Source organism: Urocitellus parryii, chromosome 9 (assembly GCF_045843805.1).
Source record: "Urocitellus parryii isolate mUroPar1 chromosome 9, mUroPar1.hap1, whole genome shotgun sequence".
Lineage (NCBI taxonomy): Eukaryota > Metazoa > Chordata > Mammalia > Rodentia > Sciuridae > Urocitellus > Urocitellus parryii.
This window is the reverse complement of record NC_135539.1, coordinates 133,213,588-133,241,278: the sequence shown is the minus strand read 5'-3', so window position 1 is coordinate 133,241,278 and position 27,691 is coordinate 133,213,588. Positions and strand designations below refer to the sequence as shown.

Below are 27,691 nucleotides of genomic sequence, written 5' to 3'. Positions count from 1 at the left end.
TCCTGGTGTCTTCACGTGGTGGAAGGGACAAGGGATCCCTCTAGAGCCCCTTTTATAAGGGCTCTGATCCTGTTCATGAGTGCTCCACCCTCATGACCTAATCCCCCACCTCCCTGCCCCTGCAAGGCCACACCTGATTTTAACATGAACTGGGAGCGGGACACAAACATTGCAATAAGGAAGGAGGATGACTTTGGTGGGTAGATGGCTTTGAGGAGCTGCTGTAGAGATAGGGCCAGCCCTACCTGGGCAGTCTGGGAAGGGGAGAGGCTGTTAGCCAAGGCATGTTGTTCCTTGTGAGTTGAGTGACTCCAGTGTTGGGGACTAGGGGATATCGATGACAGTCGGAGGCATTGCTGTGGCTGGCCAGCACAGGCAACTTCTACAGGGAGGCCTAGTGGATTTCATGTTGCTGGGCACAATGTGTAGGGCTGGGGGCCAGAGCAGCTCCCTATCCCCTGGGGATGTGCATAACCGGCAAGTTCCCACAAAGCCCACTGCTTGGTTCTGGCTCAGCCTGCGTCCTCACCTGCTGACCCTTCAGGAGTTGAATGCATCTATGAAGTTGAGCAAATGTCTGAAGCCAAGAACAGGGGAAACGTCTCAGCTCAACATGGTTCCTGAATGGCAAAAGGAGAACTAACTGGTGGTGTTCTGAGACCCTGCTACGTTCCCACTGTGGGCAGGATCATCTCTTCCCAGGGTTGTGGGAGGCCAGGACATGTAGGGAGATGGGGGGTTGACAGTGGTGGGGATGTCAGCCTGTGTGGGTTCTGGGCATGGTGTGGGCCTTCCATCTGCTCCTGTGAGCAGCTCCCACAGCAGGCAGAGCCCCCTCCTGCACTCACTCCTCTAGTTCCTGTTCCCTGCCTTTCCAGCAACTTCCCAGAAAACCTGCTGCCTTCTTCAAGCTGCCCTTTTCGCAGTGCGTCAGGATTTTCTCTTGCCCTGATTTGTCCTTCCATTGCCACAGGAGCTGGCTTGGGGTCTCCAGCTGGTTGGAGGTGACCTGCCGGTAGGCCATGGAGACCCAAGAAGACCCAGGGGTCTCAGGCTGCTGCTTCTGGAATTCCTGGTACTGCAATCCCCCTCTGTCCCCTACCCTCACCTCCTGGCGATTCCCACAACTTCCTGTGCCTGCCAAAAAGCAAAAGCAGAGAAAAAAAGAAGGGAGCAGCATTTTCCTTTTGTCCTGGCCATTTTGGAATCAACTAAGCATGTGCTCCCTCTTTCGGGGTGGAGCTTTGTAAGTCCCTTGCATGGGGAACAAAATTCTTAAGAAACACGATGGGTTGATTTCTACCACCTTCAATGAGGAAGAGAAAAGAGGGAAGAGGGAGCCAGGATTGGGCTGCCAAAAGCCACTTCTAAGAAACACAGAGAACCTGAGGGATGTCTTGCAGGGTTTTGAGGTCTGTGGATTCAGTAGCCCCTAACTGGGAATCTTCAAGCCCAAGAATACAGAAAATGTGGGGTCTTGACTTCATTTTCGAGGGGCCCGGGCTTTGGGTACATTGCATTACCACGTGTTGGCCTTTTCACCGATTCCTCTGGTTTTCTGTTTAAATAACTTATTTACCCATCCACCCTCTAAGTATTCAATACACATTCAAGAAACAATTGTTTCTTACCCTGGAACTGCCCTGTTGACACTGACGCACGAACTACTCAAGGCTCTCTCGGGCAACTGGAGGTTGAAGAGGAGATTTATTCCCTGCACAATGAATTTCTGGTCCAGGAGAGATCCAGCAGATGAGTTCTGGGTCCCATTGGACCATCCTGAGACAGACACAGTTATCCTGGAGCAGGGCTGGTATTTTAGTCAGCATTTTCATCGCTGTGACCAAAAGACCCGACAAAAACAACCTAGAGAAGGAAACGCTTATTTTGGCTCATGGTTTCCGCGGTCTCAGTCCATAGATGGTTGGCTCCATTGATGGAGGCCTGAGACAAGGCATCGTGGTAGAAGGGCATGGTGAAGGAAAGCTGCTTAGGACACGGTTACAGAAAACAGAGAGAGACTACCACTCACTAGGGACAAAATATAAGTCCCCAATCATGCCTCCAGTGACCCGCCTCCTCCAGCCACACCCCACCTGCCTATAGTTACTGACTAGTTGATTCATATCAGGGCGTCACTCCACTGATTGGGTCACAACTCTCCCAATCCAGTCGTTTCACCTCTACACCTTCTTGCATTGGCTCACACATGAGCTTTTGGGGGACAGCTCACATCCAAACCATAACAGGTGGCTTAGTAATGTGCCCTCTTATGGGCTCTCTCTTTACTGCCTGCCTTACCTCCCGTTTTCCTCACTCCTGCTCCAGTGGGATGGCATTTCTCAGTGAAGACATCTGAGGCTCTGCTTTCTGGAGATCCCAGGCTAAGACAGGCAGGCGATGAGGCGCTGGCGAGGACAGAGGTTTACATCTCATTCTGAGAATCGGGGTCATGAGGAGCGTTGACTCAGGCAGGCCGGGGCACGATCTGATGTACTTTTGAACAGGATGACGTCGGTTGCAGTTGCGAGAACAGATTGAAGGGAGGCAGGATGAGCAGCGAGGAGGCTACTGCACAGGTCAGGTGAGGGAGGGATCCCGGCCCCGGGAGCAGAGCCTGTGTAGTTTGAGACAAGGGCATTCGTAAGGCAAGGCTAAATGGAGATGGGTGCCGGGTGGAGGGCCAGGTTTCTCCGTGATGGCTCACCTCTGGAGCTTCACGTGTAGTTCAGGAAGAAGTAGAGCTTCCTCACCTCTTGAACATCATAGTAAGACTTCAGCTTTGGGGGCTCTGTTGGGAGAACCGAAGACCTTCTCAGTAATCTCAGGACATTGCTCAAACCGTTCCACGGTGCATCCTTGGAAGAACCAGCCTGGGTCCCCCACTTAGTTAAACTTCCCTTTTATCTGTTTAATTCACTTTGAGTCGTATTTCATGTGAGGAAAGTGATTCATGGGTCAGCATGGAAGGAAATGCTGCTTTGATTATCGAAAACTAATTAGTTTAATAGGACAAGCCTACGTCTTGGATTCCTAAAGCGCTGGGTTTCAGTTCTAGCTTGACCAGTCCCTAGATGTGTGGCCTTGGTCTCAGCTTTGCATCTGCAGTATGGAGATTGATCACACCACCTACTGCCTGGAGTTGTGAGAATTGAGTGATTTCAGTGTGGAAAGTGCCTCATGCACGCTTTTCTGCCCGCTAACTGCTCCCATAGTGAATAAATCCTGTGGCGAGGTCAAGATCCGTGGGGATTGATGGAAGTGTGTTCAACCTTGGCTCTCACCTGACTGACTTCCTTTCAGGATTCTAGGGATTCTGGAGTTTGTGCCAGTAAGGGAGGTAATAGATCATTCCAAAATATTCCTCCGGAGTTATTCTGGAGGCTAGAGTTGAACCCTTACTTTTAGAGGCTCAAAGCTGGGTCCCTCTATGTATTACTGTGATGGTGCCCTGTGAGGTGCTGAGACAGGATTGTCCAATCCATTTTGTGGATGGTAGATTCCACACCCCAGGCAGTGCCTTCCCACTTGGTAATCAAACTCTAGGGCTTCTCTCCCTTGTGCTGTCTTCTTCACTCACCCAAATAAAGAGTAATACTAGTTCCTGTGAAATGAAGCATCCGTCTATGAGAGTGGCTGATGGGAGCCACTCATGTGAACCTCACGCCCATCATAGATTTGATCCTTTCTAAATTACAAAAAATATTTTATGTTTGTTTTAGAAAATATGGAAAAGGACACAGAAGGAAATCAGAATCTTCCACAATCTCATCATGTACAGTTATTAATCATTAACATTAGGTAAATATTCTTTTAGTTTTTCCTCACCTATGTATGTATGTGTATACTCATAAATATACCCACACAGTTGATGATGTCTAAATGAGGATTATAGTGGGCACATCTTGCTTTGTAACTTGCTTTACTGATTAATAATATATTATGAACAGTGTCCTGTATCATTAAATATTATTTTACTATACGCTTTAAAATACTTGCAAAAGTTTCATTACATGACTGTTATAATGTATTAGCCAGTGCCTCATTTTTGTTCACTTAGTACAATACAGATTGTAGTTTTTGATATTCCAATTACCAACCCATTTGCTGGTTTTATAAATGCATATTTGTGTGCGAGTCTGGTGATCGGATAAAGACAAATTCCAGTTCCTAGAACTGGAATTTTTAAAGCAAGGCTCTGCACATTTATGGCTCTTGAGAAGTACTGTGTGGTCTTCCTCAAGTCTGCTTGTACTAATTACAGTCCTGACAAAGGTGGATGAGGTCCTCTACATCTTTGCCCAACAATGGGTCTTTTAATTAGGAAATGTAACAGTTATGTTATATTTCAAATGTTTTGAGTAGGAAACAATTAAGGGATACCCTTTTACCCACTCTAAAGATTAAATGAATGATAACATGTGCCATGTTTGCTTCATCTCTTTCCTACTTTTAAGGAAGTACAATGTTACAGATGCACTTTTCAAAAAAACCTTTATTCCTTGTTCCTCATTCCAGAAATGACCACTTCTCTGAAATTGGTATTTTTGTAATTTTGCTACCTATATATTAATGGATGTGTATGAGTGTTTTGTGTTTTAAAGTTTAATGTGAATGATACATAGAATGAATATTTTTGCAGCAATGTGAATATTCATTTTAAATATTTACCAAATATTACACACACGCTTAGTTCATTATTTCACTTTCTGTATAGAACTCCACCGTATGACTATATTAAAGGTTCTTAATTTACTAGGAATTTACAAGGTTTTTTTCTTGCTCTTTTTCTTTCTTTTTTTTTTTTGGGGGGGTTATTATAAGTAATGTTAAAATGATCATTCTAGTCCACATCTCTTTGGGAACATGTGTGAGAATTTCTCTAAGACAGATACCTAAAGGCAGCGTTGCTGATTTGCAGATGTTCATTTCCATGTTTATTACCAAATGGCTTTCCAGAGTGATGGCCATTTGTACACCAACATATGCAGAGTTACCATTTCTATGTATCTTCAAAACTTGAGATGATCAATTATTAAAATTTACCAATTTGATGGATGTCATTTAATATATGTTTGTTGGACATTTAGATTCCCTCCCCTGTGAATTATAGGTTCATATTCTTTGTTCAGATTTTTATCAGGTGACGTATCTTTTTTGTAATTTATGAGAGTTCTTATATATATTCTACATACGATTTTCGGGTTGTAAATATCTTCTTCCACACAACTTGTCTTTTTCACTTTGTTTATGGTGCTTTTTGTCATGCAGAGTTGTTAATTTTAGTGTAGTAAAATTTATCTGCTTTTGCTTTTATGATTTTTGTTCATCTTGTCTCATAAAAATTCTTTTCATACTGAGATAAAAACGAAGTCATTTACATTTTTTAACTAAAAGTTTTTACAGTTTTGCTTATCACATTTGTCTCTTTGATCCTATCTGGAATTGATTTTTTTGTGTACAGTGTGAGGTATGCTCCAATTTTATGTCGTCCTCCTCCCCCCCAGGCCAATTAGTCTTTGGGCTCAACACCATGAAGTGGTGAGGCAATTCTTCCCCACTACCTCTGGATATCTTATTTTATCCCACCAGGAATATACAAATAGAATATTTCCCTCACTATGTCTTACTAATTTGGTTCTTCAAACTTTGTAGTTTTGATGTTAGAGTAAATTCTTTCTACACCCTTGCCAAATGCTTTTAGCAATTGCCTTTTATTCATCCATATGACTTTTAGTATCAATTTGTCACATTTCATTTAAAAATATGATTTTTATAAGAATTAAATGAACTTATATGTTAATTTGGGAGTGGATTGCCATTTCTAAGCTATTTAGTTTTTAATCTCTGAGTATGAAATAGTTCTTCCTATGCTTAGATCTTCCTTAAAGTCCCTCAAGATAGTTTAAAAACTTTTTTTAATATCTTTTATTTGATTTGGTTGTAGGTGCTTTATGGTTTTGTTCTACTGCATGGTATCTTTTAATAAATGTATTTTCAGATCCTTTGTTATAGGTACAACAAAACTTGTACTTTTGTACACTGTTTTATATTCAGTATACTTACAGACCATTCTCATGACTTCAAATGGCTCTTTTTTTTTTTGGTAAGCTCTCTTATATTTTGTATATAGACAGCATCAACTGTGAATAATGACAACCATGTTTATTCCCTTATAATCCATATGCCATTTTATTCTTTTTTCTTCACTTATTACATTGACTAGTACTTCAAGTCCAATATTTAATAGAAATAATTTTAGTGAGTATTCTATTCTGATATCTCATGTCAAGGCTGTTTTCCTTCTGAATAACACCTTACATTTGACAATTATGGCATTGTTGTCAAGTAATTTAGTTGCAACTTCTCCGTGTGTGTGTGTATGTGTGTGTGTGTATGTGTGTGTGTATGTGTGTGTGTGTGTGTGTGTGTGTGTGTGTATATAAACTGTCCTCCAACTCTTTTGCTTATCATGTCATTGTCTTGCATGCCATTTTTTTCTTTCATTTAAATTTACTTGTTGCAGAATGCCTCATAATATTTATTTCACTGAACTTGATTAGAAAACTCTTCTTTATTTTATTTTGAAGCAGTCTTTATTTTAACCTCAATTTTGAGTAATAATTTAGCTGAGTATTCTCAACACTTGAAAATAATATTCCATTAATTCTTGGCTTTCATTATTATTATTACTGATTATCTTGTTGCTGTTTTCATTGGAAATCTATCTGTTCTGTCCGGATGCTTTTAAGATTTTTCTTTTGCACTTTTGGATCTTTTGATATTTCACTAGCATAGGAAGAACTATTTCATACTCAGAGATCATCTGACTTACAACTCTTGAAATACTTGATTCTGAGGATTTTTATTTTCATTAATACTAGAAACATTATCCTGTAACTCTTAAAATTCTCTCCATCTCTCTATTTAGAACTCTCTTTAGGTATATTCTGGATTTTTCACCATTTTTCCATGTCTCTGAGATTTAATCATATTCCTCTCTTTATCTCTGTGGGCTGTTTATTGGGGGAGTTTTCTCATCTGTATTTTTCTATTTACTGATACTCTCCTTAGCTGTGTCTAATTTTAAAGTTAGCCTATTGATTGCCTTTAACTTAAATGAATATGTGTTTCACTATGATACTTTTATTTGCTACTTTCTCAAATTTAGCATTTTTCATGTATTCTATTGTTTTCTTTCTTTACATACACTTTCTATAATTTCAAATTTTCAGGCTCTAATCTTCATGTTGATTGTCAGTTAACATTTCCTGATGCTAGATTATTTCCCTAGGTGATTTTAAAGTTCTCATTACAAGGTCATGTCTAGTAGCAGTTGCTTTTTCCTATAGAAATGCAGTTTACTCTGGGTTGTGAGAATAGCCTCATTGAGTGCGTTTCTTTGATTCTCTGACTTAATCCAGGAGTGTTATTTATTTACTTTTTTTTCCGTGTAAGAGTTCCTGAACACTACTAAACATGTAGTGTAAATTCAGCTCATAAGTCCTGTATTAGGGTTCTCTAGAGGAACAAAATCAACAGGAAGCATAATTTTAAAAAGGGGACTTATTAGGTTGGTTTACACAACCAGAAGCTGGATAGTCCACAATGGCTGTCTGCAGGCTGCAGAGCTGGAAGAACTAGCTACACAGTCCAAGAGGCTAAAGCCCCAGAACAAGAGGGATCAACGGTGCTACCCTACCTAGTATGAGACAGAAGGCTTCTGGAGAATCACTGTCAGAGTCTGCTTTGGAAGAGTGAAGAAACAAGAGTCCTATATCCCGAGATGATCGCAGCAGTAATAAATAACCCTTTCAAGAAGAATCGAGCTTGCATCTGCTGCTGCTTCCTTGTTCTTCCAACATGTATTCCATCCAAGCCATCACCCTATTGGATGGTGCTACCCATGCTTAAGAAGGGTCTCCATTTCAGTTAGCTATCCCACAAACCAATCATTCCTAGACTTACCCTCATGGAAACACCCATCAGCTCTTAATCCTTGGTGTCTCTTAATCCAATCAAGTTGACAATTCAAATTAACCATTACAAGTCCTATATTTATTATAGGTAATCTATCTTGGGTTTTGATTTTTCAGGATTTTGCTTTTCTCACTCACTCTGAGGCATAAGTTTCCTAATTACATGTCTTCTCTGTAGAGTTGATTGTATGCAACGTGTTATTTCACTGAAGGCATTTTTCCAGGTGTCCCAGCTTAGTGCAGAGTCTTGGTTCCAACTTTTTTTTAAGTGTGCCCTCACATATACACTTGCTCTTAAGTAAGCATTAAGACCCTCCTATTAAATCCTCTCTTACCAGGACTGATCACTGCCCTTGGGGCAGTTGCACTTTCAATCCACACACTTACTTATTTGTTTTCCCTTCCCACCTCAGAATTTTCTTTTATATTTTGCATGTTATGCAATATCCCTTTTAACATATATTTGGAGATATGTGCTCATACTTTACTAGTTTTTCCAGAAATTTACAAGAAGTTCTCCTTAGCGTAAGTGGTCCCCATATGCTATCCATACAGACTTCTTAGACTTGGGATGTTCCTAACCAAGAGCTTAGTAAGCATCCTGGACTGACTATGAGGAAGGACGTGAGCTGGAGCAGCAGTGCATTAATGGGCAATGACTTGTCGCCCCCTCCGTGATACACGAGTGCTTTAGCTAATGACAGTTCACTTAGAAGGTGATCATTGGCAGTTCCTTACAGCAGCTCCAGCAGATAGCTTGCCTGAGGTGACTGAGTCTTTTTAGGAAATAAAAGATCAGAATCAAAAATCAGGGAGAGGGGTCTCCAATTTTAGTGCAGGCAGATTCTAGAAGCAAAAGTGGGAGCCACAAAGGTTGGTGACAGGAAAGGTGGAAGGACTCTAGCTTCAAAAATGATAGGGAGAAGGAAACAGGAGGACTAGCAGAGGGGTGGGGTTTGCTGAGTTTGAAACAATATGGGGGTTCTTACTCCCTCTCTAAGGGAGAGATGCTATTCTTGTTGGTACTTTATGACCACATTTCTGACTATTCAGTGGCAGGAGAAATCTGACAGGTGAGACCCAGTTGCCTTTAGCTTTAAGCCAATGCTGCTGGGTGGTGGTCACCTTTTTCGGCCTGGGTTCTCTCTTCAGTCTCTGCTGAAAATGTGTCTCTTTTATCTGGAGGTGTGGAACCCCCTGCGTGGCTATAAGGCCATAGGAAAATGAGAAGTGCAGCTCTAAGTGCACTCCGACTCCCAAAGGCTGGGGCTTCCCAGACACGAGGGAAAACACAAAAGGCATGCACGGGGTGGCAAGTGTGTTGCACTGGGGGTCCCTGTACCTCTGGTTATGATGTCAGTCGTGTGATCGTGAGAAATTCACTTAATTGCTGTACACCAATGGTCTTAACCAGGGGGTGATTTTGCCTCCCAAGGGACATTTGGCAGTGTTTGGAAACATTTTTGATTTTCACATCTGAGGAGGAGGGTGCATCTGGCATCTAGTGGTTAGAGGCCAGGAATGCTGCTGGACTTTTTGCAATGCACAGGACAACCCACATGACAAAGAACTGTGTGACTCAAAAATGTTGGTAGTGCTGAGGTGAAGACACCCTGCTGCACATGTCTTTTCTCATCTATAAGATGGTGAGAATTGAAGAAGAGGCTGGCCACGTCCCATATGTATGGTTGATATGTGTGGCTCTAAATTCAAATGACCCATTTAACACAAGCCATTTCAGCCAACGTCATATCTATGGAAACATAAATACACTGAGATGAGTTGGAAACATCCCCATCTTATTTCTTCTAACAAACAAAACTTCTTGATCTCAAGACACTGTGAGCTTTGCAGGTTCACAATGACCACTATATCTGCCTCCATGGACTGGGTCATTCATCTGACCCTGATTGGTTTGCAGGTTGTGCTTGTGCCTGTGAGGTGAGGGTTGAGGATGATCTTCCTTGAGCTGAACTGATTTTCTCCAGATCAGGCTTATTAGTTCTAGCTTCTCCCACATTACCCCACTATGGTGCAGATTCTGAGGAGTCCGTATCCTGCTTCTGTGCACTTGGCTTTGTCTGTAGTTACCATTAATTTATTCATGCACTTCTCCATACCTTCAATACACATGTAAATGTGCATGATACATGAGACAGTGCATTTATTACTATGGATATGGCAAGGATGATAAGTCAAGCCCTTGCAGTGCAGTGGGGAAGAAGAGGTATATAACACAGTCTCCAGGGCAGGGTGACATCAAGTGCCAAAGGTACTCAGAGGAGTGAGAGATCACTTTTGTCATATGATCACAAAATGCTTCATAGTAACGGTATCATGTGAACTGGGCTTTTAAGCCTAAATAGTTTTTCAAGCTATGTTTAGGAACGATCAACTGTCCTGCTTCCATGGAACAGTAGTGGGAGATATTGTAATGGGGTGGTAACAAGGATGTGGACTGGAAGACACTTAACATTGCTTTCAAATCTGAAATTATAACGACTCTATAGTTATATTTGACCAGGACTAGAAAACTCACTCATTCAACAACAAAAAAATTTAATGAGTTTTCCCCTGGAGATACAACATTGAACAAGTCCTTCATTTTGATCGCCCTTAGGGTGAGGATCTGGCCAGAATAGAGCCAACAATGAATTGTTGTGGTACATCCTGGAAGAGGAAGATGGGTGAGGAGCCCTCTCTCATTTACTGAGCAGAAGGATAAAGTTCTGACTTGAGAATTGGTGCTGCAGAGACTGTGAAAGCGGTATGCCAGGGACTTGGAGCATGGCTGGTGTGGGGAAGTGGAGTTAAAGATGCATCCAAAGTTTTGTCCCCCAGTCAGGGGAAGATTGTGATGCTGCAAACAGAATTAGCGGCTGGGAAGGGGCTGGGTGGGACAGAAAGAGGATGAGTTTGTTTGTAAACCAGTTGATTCACGATGAGCCAGGTAGAGGAGCTCATTTGAGCAATTGTAAATGGTAGCAGACCTCAAAAAGAACAGGGCCAAAGCTGTACCTTTGGGACTCTTCTCAAGACACTGTGATGTTAGCTTTAGTTGCATTGGATGGATGAGATCACCCAGAGTGAATAGTGAAGAAGGAAGGACTTGGGATCAGGGGGACATGCACATTTAGGAGGGGGATGAAGAAGACGAAGGTGCAGTTAGTCTGGGGGGAGAAGTACCAACCTTTGGAAATGGTCCAAGAAGCAGGAAGGTGAGGGAAACTGTTCTTGCCGAGTCATGGAGACATAGGAACCTGTAGGGGCCCGTGCCTTCAGGAAGCAGGTTTCGACTTAAACACATTTAAGGGCTTTTTTTTTTTTTTTTTTTTTTAATCTGTGAAAGTGTTGAGTCACCTGGTGGATCATTTTATCACTTGGGGCCTCGACCAGAGGGGGAGGAAGAGGCCCTCCAGAGAGCAACTCTCTCGTGTGGCAGGAGTTTCAGTGAAAAGAATTGCTGAGTGAAAGGTTGCTTCACTTGTTTTATGAGGGGTCTTGGAGCACCATGGCAATACTAGGACCGTAAAGGCACTAGGGTTTGCCCTGAGAGGTGTCCCACCAGGGGGAGGACATCGGGGACATCCGGTTCCCACTGTTTCCCACAGCCTGGGTGACTATGTGACTGCAAGGAGATCTGGAGCTCATGCAAGCCTATCATTTCCAGGCAGAGAGGCTTCTCACCTTTTCCCCTTTGGCCATAGCTGGGAGGAGGCCCTGTGTCCACTGCTTGGCCCACAGTGACTTTCAAGTGACCCCAAACTCTTTTTCTCCGGGCCCCTTGAATCAGTTTCATCCAGCCTTAGGGCTCAGGGTACACTTGCTCCTACAGATTGTCTCTTCCTGTGAGGTTGCCTCAGTGCATTCCTGCTGCTAGAACAAAAATACCTCCGGCTAGGGAATTTATAAACAATATAAATTGATTTGACAGTTATGGAGGTCAGGAAGTTCAAGACCAAGACAGGCTCTCTGCTTCCAGGACAGTGCCTCGAATACAGCTTTCTTTGCAGCTGGTGGATGCTGTGTCCTCATGTGGCAGAAGGCAAATGGAACCTAGTTAGTTCCCTCTTTTTATAAGACTTTTATAGCCTTTTTATAAGACACTAACCCCAGCTGCAAGAGCAGCCCTTGTTAGCCTAAATGACATTATGAAGGCCCCACTTCTTAATACTGGTGCATTGGGGATTGAATTTCAGTTTGAATTTTGAAGGGGATCCAGACATTCCAACCACGGCAAGGGCATAGTGAGATGGGGCAGGTCCAGGCTTCACATCCAGCTGTGTGTGATACTAGTTCAGAGACAGCTTCTTTTGTTCTTAGTTGTCTCATCTGAGAAATGGTTGATATGAACCATACCTCATAGGATTCCTTTTCAGATAAAACAAGGTAAACACCTAGTACTTCTGTCTTCCACAAATGTCTAATTAATCTCTTCTTTTTGTTTTTAGAATTTCTTTACCCTTTCCCCTAATTTTCTCACTTAAGAAAGAAGATAATTGATTTGAAGAAAATCATTACAGAACATTTCTTAGTCAGCTCCTGCCCAGTTCCCTGGGTAAATGAAGCACCTTGAATGCTTTGACTGAACTCCTGTAATTCCCTTTGGGGAGTAAGAAGTTGTCTTTCGACTTCACCTAAAATGCTTGGTGTCTGTCCCTGCAAATATAACAACATCACCACCCACAGTGGTGTGACTCTCTGAGTTGACAAAGGATTTTCATATACACCATGTCCCAATCTTGACATCATTAGGTGAGCTGGGTCTTTCACCCTTACTGAGCCGGTGACAGTCTTCAGCTTTTAGATGTGTGTGTATGTGCATGCATATGTGCACATGCTTAGAGGATTGCTTCTTTTCTTTTAACACAAAAAGCAAAAGTTTCAAAGCAGGTGGGGTGTGGGTTAAACACCATTCTAAATGGCAGGCCTGCTGTTCATAGGGAGGGAGAGTGGCCTGAAAGTTTAAAAATAACCTGAACATTATAGACTCCTGTGAATTCTACAGCCCAGAGTACTGTGAGTCTGTGGGTGTTTTACCTGCTGGAGTGCAGGCAGGAAAACAACAAGTTGAGAGGCAGGAGGATTTAAATTTGCTGAATCCTTTCATGCCATGCATTGGCAACAGAAGTATTCATGAAAAAAAAAATTGAAGTCATACCTAATGAACAGGATAGATGTTCCTCAGTGACAGGACATTGGCTCCCCTTGGGTTTGACAAACACTAAAGAACTATCCCTGCTCCCTTCTCCTTGTTCTTCCCTCCAGAGTTTGGCCCATGGCTTTTCCAGATGGGTAATTGAGGCTGACCTGCCGGGGAGCTCCAGGGGGGAGCATTTAGGATAGATTTGGCCATTCATTGGAGACCAAGTAAGTGGTATGTAACATGCTCACCAGGAGTACAGTGTGGGCAATAGCATACCCTTTGGATCTGGAGGAGTTTTGAGGAGTTGAAGCAGTTTTTGGACGAGGACTCATGGCCCCTTGGCCTGACTCATGTTGTTCGGGGACTTTGCAAAGAAAGACTGCAGCAGCAGGTCAGGCCAGTAATGCCAGTGTGTGTTGGAGTACAATGTGTGGCAGAATCTCTTGTCATATTTGGACTATCTGCACTCCCTGAGATTCAGGGGCAGGCATTATGTTGCCATTTCTGCAATGATTATAAACCCATCTAGGACTGAGGTGCGAGAGTCTCTTGGTCTTGTCTCATACCCCAGTTGATTCTGAGGCCTGTCAGCACCATCTACAGAATCTGGACATATTCTTGTACCTTGAAATAAAATGGCTGGATCAAATTTCTACTGATGATATTACTGAAGGACAATTTGGGGTTAAGATAATGGGTTTTACAGTCTGGTAGGTCTAAGGTTGATTTTCTGCTGTCACCAACCACCTCTCTGATCTTAAAGGTAATTATTTAGTCTCTTTCAGTCATGCTTCTCTTTCTGCAGAATGGAATTCTGATACTGCCTATCACATAGGATGCTTGTGAGAAACAATGAAATAATAATATTTAATATTTGTTATAATTAAAATTATAAACCTCATTGCCTATACTTTGTAACTACTCTTTCTTTTTTGTTGCATGTCCATGTTTCTCTTTGTTTTTTTAGCTCTGGAACTTCACAAAATGAAGTTTTGACTTATTAGAGAAGAGAGATTATTTAAGCAAAAGAAAATAGCATAGTAGGAAGCTTTGGATTGTTATATTAATACTTGAGTGCATCTGGCAGAATTATTTTGAAGAATGTGACCAAGTGATAGAGTGGTTGTGTGAAAATAAAACTAGTCTCCAAGGGAAAAGACTGTATTGTGAGTGGATCTGTGTGTCTAAGGGACTGGCTTGGTAAGGGTCTCAGAGAGGAATATTTCAGAAGTTCTCTTTTGATTGAACATTAGGTTTTCACCTTTCCCATTTTAAAATGGCACATGGGGAATATGTAGAAATCTTCAGGAGAACTTCTAATTCTTCTCATTTGATGTACTTGTATGAAGCCTGTCTGCAAAGTTCCCAATAGCATAGGAAGATCACTTGCAGGTCTGTAAACTTGACGGGCAGACTGGAGGTTGAACTGAATCCAGTGGGTGCCTCCACATACAGGCAAATGGTGTGTGTGTATGTACGTGTTTGTGTGTGCGATGTCTTTTTTTGGGGTGGGGGGGGGAGTAACAAGGTATTAAACTCAGGGGCACTTGCTCACTGAGCCACATTCCCAGTCCTATTTTGTATTTTATTTAGAGACAGGGTCTCACTGAGTCACTTAGCAGCTTGCTGTTGCTGAGGCTGACTTTGAACTTGTGATCCTCCTGCCTCAGCCCCTGTAGCTGCTGGGATTACAGGCTTGTACCACTGCGCCCAGGGTGTGTGATGTCTTTTTCTCATGTGATTCTTCATAAGGGAAAGAGGCATATGATGACATTGTCACTTTTCTTGTAGGGAGAAAAGGTAAAACCCATTAAGACCGTTGTTGATTTTTTTTTTTGAAGCAGAATTTTAATTCTTCTAGTTGTTTTCCTTTTCTGTGGAGAGGAATCTGAAATATTCCTTAAGTGGGGATCTGAATGTCTTCCTTTAATAACTAATTCCTCATATCTTATTTTCAACTAAATTTTTAAGAGCAGGAGATACTCCTAGGAGAGTGAACCCCATGACTTGGTGATGGAAAAGATGAGGTGAAGCTGTTATGGTGCTGAAAATGTTCCCCTGAACTGAAGGTACCTGATCTCCTGTAAGAGAGGACCATTCTACCTGGAAGGAACAGCTGGAGACATCTACAGCAGAGCAGAGAATCAGGGGAAGGGCAGCCCCTCAGACAGGGGCCAATACCCGATCAATGTTGAATAATCAGGCATCAATCCTGCTCACTGAAAGTTGTTGCAGGAGATTCATTTATTAACTTGACTACTTACTTGGTAAAGGCCTGCTATGAGGAAAATATAATGCAGGCACTCTTGGTAGTAGGATGAAGGGGAAGATATGTCCTTCACTCCCGAGAAGCTTACACCACAGTTGAGGAGAAGAGGCATATATAACTGAAATGTAACGGTGAAGTTGTATTCACAGCAGATAACAATGAAGCACAGCATGAACGGTACCGGAGAAGTTCTATGAGTCAGTAGGAGGGAGGGGTTGTAGAGTATATGGAAGGCTTCATGTTAGAGGTGGAATTGAACTGTCTTGTGCCTTGAAGGATGCTCAGGAGCTGGAGAAGCAGAAAAGAAGAAGGAGGTCCCTGGATTGTCTGAAGCAGGTGCTGTGAGCAAGGGCTTTGAGGTGGGCGTGGGCCTGACTTGTTTGTTATAACTGAGTTAATCCTGTGCATGGTCCATGGAGATGGTGTTGGAAAGGTGGGCTGGATGCAGATTGTCTTGAGCCGTGAGGCTAAGGAGTTTGGCCATTTTATAGGCAGCAGAAAAGCCACTGAATGAATTAAGAATGATGTCACATGAATAGAAACTGGAATTTTTCGGAGGAAGGGTTGGGGTGAGGGCTAGGGGCTAAGATGTGGAAGTACGGTTGAAACTATGGATAAGGATGTGACCTCAAAGGGAGAGAGATAAAGGGATTGAAGATGCTGGGATAGTCCCACAATAGGGTGAGAGCACTACGAAGAATAAGAGAAGGAAATAGTGAGCAAACGGGAGGCATGGTAACTGGGATATTGTGGGGGAAGGGAAATCTCTGAGGAGGCATGGAGGTCAATAGTGCCAAATACTGCAGAGTGATCAGGGAAGAGGAGCGTTGGATAAGGACCATTGGAGCCATCAGTGAGGGCTTTAGTGCATTTTCTGGGGAGTGGAAGGAGCAGAGTTAGCAAATGGCCTGGCCAGGTGTACATTGCAAAACTGGCCTGGAGTCCATATCATATGGGAATGCCTTATTCACTCTGATTATTTTATACCAGGTGGGTGTAACCAGCTGCTCAGTGTAGGAGAGAGTGGGAGAGAGAGGGTGTGGTGATGGACAGGTGGTGGCTTAATCTGCTGATGATTTCCACCCAAAGGGCCCTGGAGAGGCAAGACGGGTGGGTGTGGTGGAATCTGGTTCTTTTCTTTGGGTCCTCAGGGTTCGTATCAGCTCTATTTCAGCGTGAGCTGTGTTCTCTGCTCTTGGGGCATTATCTTCCAGGGAGATGGGTAGAGAATGGATCAAGAGAAGACAAACACGTGCAGCATCCTCCGGGTCCTTCTCCTCCAAGCACTGCCTCTTTTGCTCTGGTACCTGACACGCTGCCCGACATGTGGAAGGTGCTCATTGTATGTTTGCTGAATGAATGAATCAGCCTGAGCCCACCCAGGCTGAGCGAGCTTTGCAGTGTGTGGGCTGCCTTGTGTTTTCTGAGTCAAGAGGCCACGGGGGTGGATAGATGGGCGTGCTTCCGTCAGTTGTTCTCACCCTCTGCTCACCCTCATCGGTCAGAGCTGGCGCTCTGCAAAGTCTCCTGCTGCACTTCACCTTGGAGGGGCAGCAGGTTGGACCCCGAGGGTAGGAGGTAAGGTGGGCAGTGATGGAAAAGGGAGCCTTTTCTGCCTGGGGGCTATTAGGTTAAGCATAGTTAGTTTTTCTTCCAGCTGAAAAGTGACTTCATCTTATGGAAAAGGAAGGATTGAAGTGGTAATGCTGCAGTCTCTGTGATCCTAAATACAGTGAAAGAAAATGGAAATGCTGATTACTTAATCCCATGCTTCTTGCATGTGGTCCACACCCCAAGTACCCATGCTCCAGGCTACTGCCACATGCCCCCAGTGCCACCCCTTTCAAGGAACTCATGGATTCTTCTGTTTTCTGGTTGCCTCCAGCCAGGGGAGGGGATGTCTCCCTTCTTGGTTCTTCCCAGGTGCACTACACAGCTGCCTATGTTAGAGTCCTTCACCAGTATGTTTTGCCTCTTCCTCTCTCAAACTCCATGCTCTTAGAGCCCGTGACTGTGTCTAATTTATCTTTGAGCCTCAGAATCCCCGAGAACAATGTCGGGCACATGAAAAAAGCTTAATGAGAATTTGTTAAATGGGTTTATGAATTCATGAGTAAGTAAACAAATGTGTGATTCTTTCAGGTACCACAGCCTTTGGGCTCCCCCGCCACTCGTGTCTGGTAGTTTTCTTTTTTCCCCTTCTTTTCTCCATTCCTCTTTCTGACCATGTCTCAGGCACTTACATCTCCTCTCTTCCATTTACCCTCCTGACACACACACACCAAAGTCATCCCAGGCTGCACTTCTGTGCTTTCAGAAGCAAAGCCACCAGATATGCAGTGTTGGCTGTGTGCTTCTCTGGTCATGGCTACCATAACTGAAATGTATGTAGCAAGCTCTTAATGCAGCACTTACTGTATACTAGGTATGCAGGTATGTACTAAGAGTTTTACAGTATTAACTACAATTTTTCATGATAGCCCTATGGGGCAGGGTGGTACACATTCATAGAGATTTAAGCCTCTGGGAGAAGATCAGGCCTTGCCTCTGCAAAGTCACAAGATCATCCCCATGACCTGACTCTTAAAAAACTAAACAAAATAAAACATTATTCTGACATGAAGTATGTTAATAGTGGCTACACACTGTAAAGAATCCTGGCCTTATTACCAGGAGATTTGGCTTTGCTATTTCCCAGCTCTATGCATTTTGACAAATCCAGCCCCCACCACCCCTGCAGCCTCAGATAATAGAAGGGGCCTCACAGTTCTGTAGCAAAGATGCCATGAAGTTCCATTAGCATGACTAGTACCCAGGAGATGTTGAATTGTCATCAGTGAATGATTTCAAAAGTACCTTAAGCTAAATTTGTGGACCTTTCGTTAGCTGACAGTGTTGGAGGTGTGGGTTTTTGCAGGCATAGGTTTGAGAGATGCTGGTTCTAGGCTGGACATTACATAAGGAGGTGGAGTTACGTTTTCACTCAAGTAAGGGCTGTGTGGTGTTGTGAAAGCCAGCAGACTCCCAAGATGTCTGCACTTCCATCCTGCTCTTCTGCTCTGCTTGCATTTGCACATGGTTTCCTGCCAACTTTTTTCTTAAGAACCCACTCCCAAGTCCTCTCTGCATTATGTTCCTTAGAGCACTGCTTTGCATAAGAGTCTATTTCTTGGAAAAGCTCAACAGGGGAAAAATAGAACAAAAGGGGCTCTGATAGTTAAAGCATAAGTTAGCTGGGTGTAGCTGGCAGAGTAGGGGCAGATGAGAGAGCAAGGCTGGTGGGAGGGCACATGCCTTTTGGCTGAGGCCCAGATTTACAGATTCCTCAGTGATGGGCCAAAATCTCCTATGAAGATGGCCCAAGGCCTAGCAGATCTGAGATGAGCTTTATGAATGAGGGGAATAGATGGACTGATTCTTCAACCTGTCACTCACATGTCTTCTTAGGATGAGCTCCCATGGCCTGCCTAGTCTGGGGACACTATGACCATATTGTTTCCTTCCTTTTGCAGAAGAGCCTGGAGACACCACCCACTAGTCTTCACCACTCTTGCCTGCATCTTAAATGTTTCACTGGAATTACAGCAGGGCTACAGGACATAGGCTTTGAAGTTTAACAATCTGCATGAAATCAATAATCTAGCAAAGCTTCTCACTTGCTTCATTTGCTCTTGTTGGATTCCTAATTTGGAGGTCACTGCTTGCAGAAAAATATGTAGAGCATTTGGCTGCCATGTCTTACCTTCTGTCTGTATGTGTGCACCTTGTATGTGTGTGTGTGTGTGTGTGTGTGTGTGTGTGTGGTGACCTTGTGCCCAGTGTTTTGGGCTGTAATTTCTAGGTACTATGAGATGGGTTGGTTACACGATGGTGAAATTTAGGGCTTAGAGCTCAACAAAGTCCCACAGAAAGGTAGAGGGCTGGTGACAAGAGGTCAACTGTTAGGAATGCCTGGGCTCTGAGGCATGGGCATGGGGTGCTGGGCGGCCAAGAAGCTATGCTCAGGGGATGTCTCGCTAGTGACCAGTAGATGGTGCTCTGTCAACAGGAAAGGACAGCTACAGTCCTCTGAGGCTGCACAAGGATTTTCCCGATGGTCTTCAAACTGATTTCCAGTCAGTGTTCTGACTAGAAGCTGATTCTCCACACTTCCATTTATGGGTTTTTAAGGGGACAGTGGAACCAGGAGTACTGGAAGAAAAACGTCCACCAAATTCCCTTAGGAGGAGCATTATGGCAATGAGCTGATCTCTCTTGAGGGTAATAGAAGTGTTACCAGCATGGTGCTAGAAGCATTTGGTCACTGATGAAATTCAATTTGAGGATGGTAGGCATAGTGGGTTCTTAAGACTTCCATAGTCTCCACATCATTGCAGAGTTTCTTCTCCTGATGATGAACAGTTTGGAACTGAGTAAAAGTCCACACTCTGCCTCTTGTCAGACCTGGACAAAAGGCTTTACATTTCTGAAACTCTGTTTTGTGTGTCAAATCAGGGTCATAATACATCATTGCCAGGCTGACCTCAGAGGTTTGCAGGGAGGGCCAGCTGTCTGTTTATGTAATCTGATAACTACTGAACAAGTTATTACTTAACCATTGAAATTGTAGCTGTCTGGCAGCTGGGAGAATGTGGATTGGAGAGCATGAAGCCAGTGTAGACATGTAGATCTCAAGGCTCTCAAGAGCTTGGACAACTAGGTACAGGGTGAAGAAAGGAATGTGCCTTCCCACCAACATTGCTGTCTTTAGGACAGGTCCCTTGCCAAAGCCATTGACACCAGCATGTTTGCCTCCCCATCCCCTTGGGCTGCACCCTCCTTAAATGAATCTCCCTTTTAAGTTCCAGACATAGGTTCTGCTTCTCCCAGTGTGCTCTCACATCACCCCCAGCCCATGCATTTGTGAAGCCTGCTCCCTGGGAAGGCAGGAAGACAGTCTCAGCTCCAGTGGGTCCTCAGTCTCCACCTAGGGTATCCTGTCTGGAGTATTCTAAGTCTCTGAGGAGTGGCAGCAGCTACAGAGAACACAGGACATGACAGGAGTGGAAAGGGGATTAACACTGGAACTTGTGAGTGGGTGACATTGAGGAGATGAGTCAGGGGTGCCTGATCTTCCAAGAACTAATACTAGGAGGTAAAAAAAACTAGTGAACCCTGCTCATCCTGGGAGTTCACAAAAGGCATACCACCCTCCAGCCTGCCAAAGCAGGACAGGAAAGGAAGGGGTAAAGTCTCAGCGTGAGAGTGAGGTCCAGGAAGCATTCTAGACCTTGAGGCTGCGTGAGCAGATCAAATTTACCCTAAGAAGAAGATACATTATTTATGTCATTGTCCATTTTGTTCATTATTGTGTCCTCAGTGCCTAAAACAGTGCCTGGCTCAGGGAAGGTGTGTAAAAGTATTTGTCAGATGAATGATTTGAATGGATCTTGTGCTATGGATTCTGGCCCACCTGGAAAGCAAGGGCATGCACTTGATAATTTCTAAAAGCCCTTTCTAGTCCTGTGAAGTTCACAGGGTACTGAGACAGCCACTTGTGATGGTTCTAAGTGACTGTCTGATGGTCACTGTCCCTCCCCTTTCATTTTGACTAGGTAGTTAGAAAGAAGAGGACCTCTACTTCAGGTGATAAGGACAGAGAAAGGCAGGACAGTGAAATCAGAATGACAATTAGAGCTGGCTCACCTTGAATAGTAAATTTGGCCAAAAGTGTACTTATCTGAATCAAAAGGTCAACAAGCTGCACCCCCAGGCAGCAGTGCCTGCTGGGGGTGGACACCTTGAGACCATTTCTTTGGGTTTTCAGCACTGAAAGAGTTTTCCTCACACATACACACACTCCCATATACTCTCACACAATAGACACGTGTCAGTGCCCACATGGCCTTGCCTACACACACAGGAACACACGTAGGAACACACGTGCCTCCCATTCAGATGTCACCTCCCTTCTCACCAATTAACCTCACACACACAAAGCCACACTCACCCATGATCTTCAACTTCTGGGCTTTGGTCAGCCTTTGTTCCCTTCCTCGCCACTCCTTGCCCCCATTCCTCCATTGCTCAGGTGGGATTTGGACAGGACTATGTGTTGAAGGACAGGCAGGGAAAAGCAGAAGAAGGTAGTGTGGACATGGTAAGGGACAGCTCTCTGCCCTCAGTTCAAAACACTCAGTCACCTGTGGGGAAGGGCTTGGTCGCTAAGCACAGGGGTTCTTTTTATGGGGCTTCTAGTCCACCTCCTCTCTCTCCAGTTCCAATACTAATTCCGTGTTTTGCTTCGTTAATGGGGTAGGCTTGCGAAAGTCAGTGGGCTTATTTGGGAATAAAAGACTGGGGCGAGGAGATCCCTGTTAGGATGGTGAGACGGGGAGGTTTAGCTCAGCCCTCCCTCACCATTCAGGACCTGGGATATTTGGACCCCTCTTCCAGGAGGTGAGGCACAGGGCTCTGCTAGAATGGAACCCAGGTGGCTGCACATTAGTAGAGGGAGGGCAGCGACTCCCCCGGGAGTGGAGCCCGCAGAGGCCCCAGGGAGATAAGAAGGGAGGCTGGAAAGAGGGTGCCTTCTTCTCCCTGGAAATCCCTGGTGGTGTTCGCGGAGCCTGGGAGGTGCAGAGCTAGTGGCGACGCGGCCCTGGTGAGCGGTGCGCAGGGCGCAAAGGCCCGGACTCCTCGCTAGGGCGGCGGCGGGCCCGGCACTGCGCGGCACTGAATGGGACACAGCACTGCAGACCCCTCTCTGCGGGAACGCGAGGCTTGAGTGTTGTGCACCCCACGCCAGCCCCCGCTCTCCTGCGGAGACTCCGCCAAGCCGCCAGCGCCCGCATCCTCAGCATTACTTGGGGGGAAAGGCGATTCTATCTTGGACCTTTGCAAAGGTGGCCCACTACCCTCCGGCCAGAGAAGCAATTAGGCAAACCAGCCTCGCCGCCCAGGACCCTTCAGCCTCCGGGCTGCAAGCCGCCCCTCCCCCGCGTCCCGGGCCGCCTCGCCGCGCCTCCGCGCTCTGTTCCCTCTCGCCCTGCTCGCTCCCGCCTCTCCTGCGTCTTCTCTGCTCGGTGCAGCTGGGCGGGCTGGGTGCAAAAGGAAGACCTGGTCGTTACTGAGGAAGTTCGGTCCTTAGACAAGTCCCGTGCCGGGCCACCGCTAGGCTGACTGCAACCTGTTCCTCCCTCGCCCGAAAGCTCGCCCGCCCGCCCGCTGGCGCTCCCGCCCTCTCCCCGGCGCAGCCGCGGATCGCTGTTGCATGCTGATCCGGGGAGGCGGCGGCGGTGGCGGCGGCAGCGAGCGCTCCGGGCGGATGCTGGCACTCGGGTTTCGCCGCTCTCTGGATGCTGCTCAACTTCTACCCCAAACGCAGGAGCTGTAAAGTCATTTGTCCCTCTTGGGCTGGATCGACTTCGAATTTTGATATTTTGGGCGTTGCGGTTTACGCAGGAACCTCTCTACCGCTCTTCCCCCTCCCTCCCTCTCTCTCCAACCTTTGGATGCGTCTGTGCTGGCAGATTTAAAGACCCAAGTCTTGGCTGTGGAATTTCTTAGATGGACTTGCAGGGGAGGGCGTTATAAAGCATGTCACCGTAACCCGTCTTCGTCTTTTCTGCTTTTCAAAGTTCTTTTGTTTTCATTTCCCTCCCTCTCTACCCCTCCCCCAACCAATAAATCACCAAACTGTTACCTAGCGGGCCCGGTGCCTGCCTCTCTTCCTGAACTAGGTGGTGCGTCTGCCAGAAGAGGAGCTATGTTTGAAGAGCAGCCTACTCCACCCCTCTCCTCTCTGGTCCCTGAACACCACCACACGCTGGCATTTTGAAGAAAAAAAAAATTGCCTCCAGAAACTGAGCACCCCCGAGCCCTACCCCCCCCCTTTTTTTCTTCTTGAGGAATGGAGCTTCGCAGAGGTTGTATTTAGATTCAACAGTTCAGAGCGGCGGTGCTGCTGCCGCCGCCGCCTCTCCGAAGAGCTCGCGGGCTCCCCAGAGGCGGTGGCCCCCGTGCCTGTCTGGATGCGGCTCTGAGTCTCCGTGTGTCTTTCTGCTTATTGCTGTGTGCGGGTGTTCGGCGATCACCTTTGTGTGTCTTCTGTCTGTTTAAACTTCAGGATGGCTCGCTTCGGGGAGGCGGTGGTCGGCAGGCCGGGGTCGGGCGATGGAGACTCGGACCAGAGCAGGAACCGACAAGGAACCCCCGTGCCGGCCTCGGGGACGGCGGCTGCCTACAAGCAGTCGAAAGCGCAGAGGGCGCGGACTATGGCTTTGTACAACCCCATTCCCGTCCGGCAGAACTGTTTCACCGTCAACAGATCCCTGTTCATCTTCGGAGAAGATAACATTGTCAGGAAGTACGCCAAGAAGCTCATCGATTGGCCATATCCTTTCTTACCCACCATAACTCCCCTCTTCCCCTCTGCTTTTCTTCGGGTGAGGGGGGACGACTAGCATGGAATTTATCCCCCACCCCTTCCTGGTGCCAATTTGCCCCTTTGCCGAAGTGCACTCTTTACTCCGTTCCATCTAAGGGGCAAGCTTGGTGCCATGGATACCTGTTTGGGCACTAGTGTTTTACAAGGTAAGACTTTTGGTTTTTGATTTTTCCTGTGTGGAAATCTCTCGCGTCTCTGAGTGCGTGGTGTTGCGGTGCCTGTCCTTTTTTGGGCTGGGCTTTGTCTCATTCACGGCCCCCCCAGACCTTTCACTAGCTGCACTCTACATAGATGGGGTTGACCCTAATCCCAGGGCTTTCTTTCATACCAGTTGTCCCTTTTCCACCCTCAAAGCCAGCCCTTCTGCCCCAGATCCTACCAGCTGGAGAGACACCTGCACTGTCTTCCAGTAGAGAAGTGGACGATCCATGGGCGAATTTATCAGTCCAGACGCTTCATGAGCACTGGGCCAACACCATGTATACAAATAGACAAATGAATAAATAAAACAGGCATTTGGCTAGGGACCCAGCTAACTCTGGGGACTAAAGTTTAAGTTCCACTGAAAGTGGAGCAAGTGAGTATCTGTCAGGAGAGGATATCTCTGCCACCACTGCCCAAACTGCTCAAAGTTGGAGTTCTCTTCTTGGCCAAGGAAGAGCAGCTCATCAGGGCCCATCCACTCCTTCTCTTTCATCCTGGGTTGGGTAGTCCTATTTCTTAGCATTTGACTCAGCTCATTGCTCTCCCAGTACCCAGGATCAGACAGATCTGCTGGGCCTGAATTCATCAGTGATGACCAGAGGTGTGCAAGCAATCTGGGTTCTCCCTTCAAAGGGACTGCTCTTCATAAAGAGCAAGTGGGGACATCTCTGGTGGTGGTAGTGTCTGAATAGCACTGAAGGAGTTCTTTGCAGGTTTAATCAAATGCACCAAATGCAGGCTGCTGATTAGGCATCTGGCTGCCTTGTTCTTCACTAAGAATTTAGGTCCCTGGCAAGGCCTTTAGGATTTGGAGGTGGTGGGACAGTGAAGGGGATTGGTAGGAGGCAAGCAAGTGAAGTGGTGTTAAATATGGGGGTGGACTTGAAGAAAGGGACTTGGATGCTCCTTGGAGGGACATTTCTTGGGAAGGATGCACCTGCAAAGGAGGCTCCTCCTCTTCTCCCCGTAACCCTCCTTCCCACCCTCACCCTCCAGGTGTGCAGCAGTGAGACAGCTGGAGCTGCGGGGGTCTCTAGTATCAGCCAGGCAGGCGGTTCACTTCCCCCTGGGGCCTGAGCATCTTCCTGCCACCCCCACCTCAGTTTCTGGCCTTCCCTTTTTCCTCCCCTAGTTCCCTGCTTCAGCAGCTTCGCGATTGGCTGGCGCGTGGTGCTTCTAGGCAGCACCCCTTCATTGGAAGCGAAGGAGCATCTCTAAGCAGATATTCTTCCTGCTGCTGTTCACGTCCTCCCACAACCACCCCTGGCCGGCTTCTCCCTCTCTCCTCCTCTCCGCATTCCCACCCCCACAGAGAGATCCCAGGCCGTGCAGTGACTGAATTGAACGTATCTAGGTGGGGGTTCGGGGCGGGGGAGGGGTCCGGCCCCTGCAGTCACGCCAGCCTGGGAGCTGCACAAAGCGGACAGATCTCATTGTGTTGCGTGCTGCGGCTGCAAATAACTCCTCAGGGCAGGTCTCCACCGCTTTCCCAGTCGGGGGGGCACCCTCCCCACCCCCCCCCCGTCCGCTTTCCACAATTCTCCCCAATTTTCCCACCCACCCGGCTCCGCTTTGCTGTGCCCCTCTCTTAGGGCGTGTTCATTCAGACAGGCGCCCTTCGGTTTTCTTGCGCTAGACAAAGCCGCCCAGCTGCCCCGCGGGTGGTAAAGTGTGCCAGCAGCCGTCGTTGGCACCTCGGACAGCGCCAACGAAACTCCCCTGGCGTCTCTGGGCTCCCCACTCAGCCGAGTTCAGCACCTCGGCTACTTCCGGCTGGGCCCAGGCTCCAGGGCTGGAAACGATGTACGTTTCCTGCACCATGCGGTTGCCTCCTTTCCCGTTTTCTCTTCCGCTGCAAAGACATCGCCTTTCCACCAGGCGCTGTGAGCGCAAGGTGTGGCTGTGAATCTTACTCCTCCCTTCTTTGTCTTTGGCCAAAATGGACCAAAGAGAGTCAAAGGACAGACGCTCCAGGGAGTCGATTTCAGCATCAAGCTCAGCACCTTGGCCAGAAGCCCTGTCCCAATGGTCTTTTTCTGTCTCCACGTTGGAAACTTTACAGTGAATTCTACAGCCTTTCGGCTGTTCTAACAGTGTTCTGAGAACATGTGCTAACGCGCTTATCGGAGCCCAGTTGGAAAATTTAAAAATACACTGTTTGTTTTTTTTTATTCTGGCTGTACAAGGTAATTGACTAATATATTCCCTCTGGTGGTGAGCACGTGGAAACATTGCGCCTCCATGGGCCACTTTTCTTCAAAACCACAGCTAAGTTCCTAGTCTCACCTTCCGTTTTTTTTTCGGTCCAGTTACTGAAATGTCTTTCTTTTTCTTACTGGGAGTCAGTAAGTAGTGGTTACCCATGAAATTTGGAGTTAGACTGCCTGGGTTTAAATCCTAGTTCTGTCACAAACGGTGACCTTGAAAAGTTATTTCATTCCTCTGTGACTCAGTTTCCTTATCTTTATAGTGGAAATGATAATAATGAGTTACTGGGGGAATTAAATGAGTTAATGTATATCAAGTGCTTAGAACATTACCCTATTACCTAATAAACATTGGATTGTCCTTTAGAAATTTCAGCAACACCCATAGGGCGGGGTCTTAGTTCAAGGTGCAGTTGTTTAGATTTTTGTATCTCAAAGAGAACAAGGTGTTACACCTGCATTACTTGGGCACCTGTTAAAAATTCAGAGTCCTGGGCCCCACACCAGGCCTACTGAATTAGAATCTGTTTAAACAAGATCCCTGGATGATCACTATGTACTTAATTGACTAATGTGTCTCCTGTGGTGGTGACCAGTTCGGGAAGTGCTTCTCTGCTCTTTGTAGGGGCAGAATTATTAAAAACAAGAAAGTTGTTCAAGAACATGTCAAGACCTACTTTAGTACTGATGTATTTTGCATGCAGCATGTTTGAGGAGTTTGATTACACTACTCCAGCTTGTGAGACTTGAACTTTTTTTAGCCACAGAAAGTCACTGTGGAACCAGGAGAATAATGTGCTCTTGTGTGTGCCATGTGTGTTTTAATCTTATTGGTCTGAAAGGATGATTAAGTAAAAGGAACTATATAATTTATGTTCATAAAACCCTCTAATTGGGGGAGGGTTGTTTCTGGCTCTTAATAAAGGAAGTCTACTTCTTATTTGAAGAAATGCCTAAGATAACCTAGATTTGGCATGAAAAATGGTGGCAAGTCAACAGCCCACTCTGAATGTGCTTCATTTTTCTTGGAAGCTACATCTGCATAGGGAGATAATTTTATTTTCTTCTGACACTCTTTTTTCTGCAGTGGATACCATAGCCTTTTTGAAAATGCTAATCTGATTTAAAATGTGATATTACATGTTAAAGGATTCCTCCGTTACTTTCTGGGTTATCTAATGGATCTAACAAGAGTATTCTCTCAGGCAGTTGGCTGTTCTGAAGGCCATTCCGTGGTCACTGGGCTGCATGCTTACCAGATCTTAATGATCTGTGCTTGGGGTCAGTTGCCCTGTGCATGGACACACAGGTTGGTGAGATGCCCCACAATTTTTTGCACTTTCCAAGGTCAGGGTGAAGGGATGAAGTTGGAGACTGTGCCATAGATGGGCAGTAGAATATTTTTTTCCCCTCTACCTACTTGGTTGTCTCAGTAGGGAAGCACACATTTTATGTGGA

At 45.7% G+C, this 27,691-nt stretch overlaps 1 protein-coding gene across 3 annotated transcripts in view; it reads left to right on the top strand.

Moving 5' to 3' along the window:
• The first annotated feature begins 23,502 nt into the window (after window positions 1–23,502).
• The window catches only part of Cacna1e (calcium voltage-gated channel subunit alpha1 E), a 301,352-nt gene continuing 297,163 nt past the window's right edge, over window positions 23,503–27,691 (top strand). For all 3 annotated transcript variants that reach the window (XM_026392836.2, XM_026392834.2, XM_026392832.2), the window contains exon 1: window positions 23,503–23,768. In XM_026392836.2, coding sequence (XP_026248621.2) covers window positions 23,503–23,768 — 266 coding nt within the window. The remainder of the gene's footprint in view (window positions 23,769–27,691) is intronic.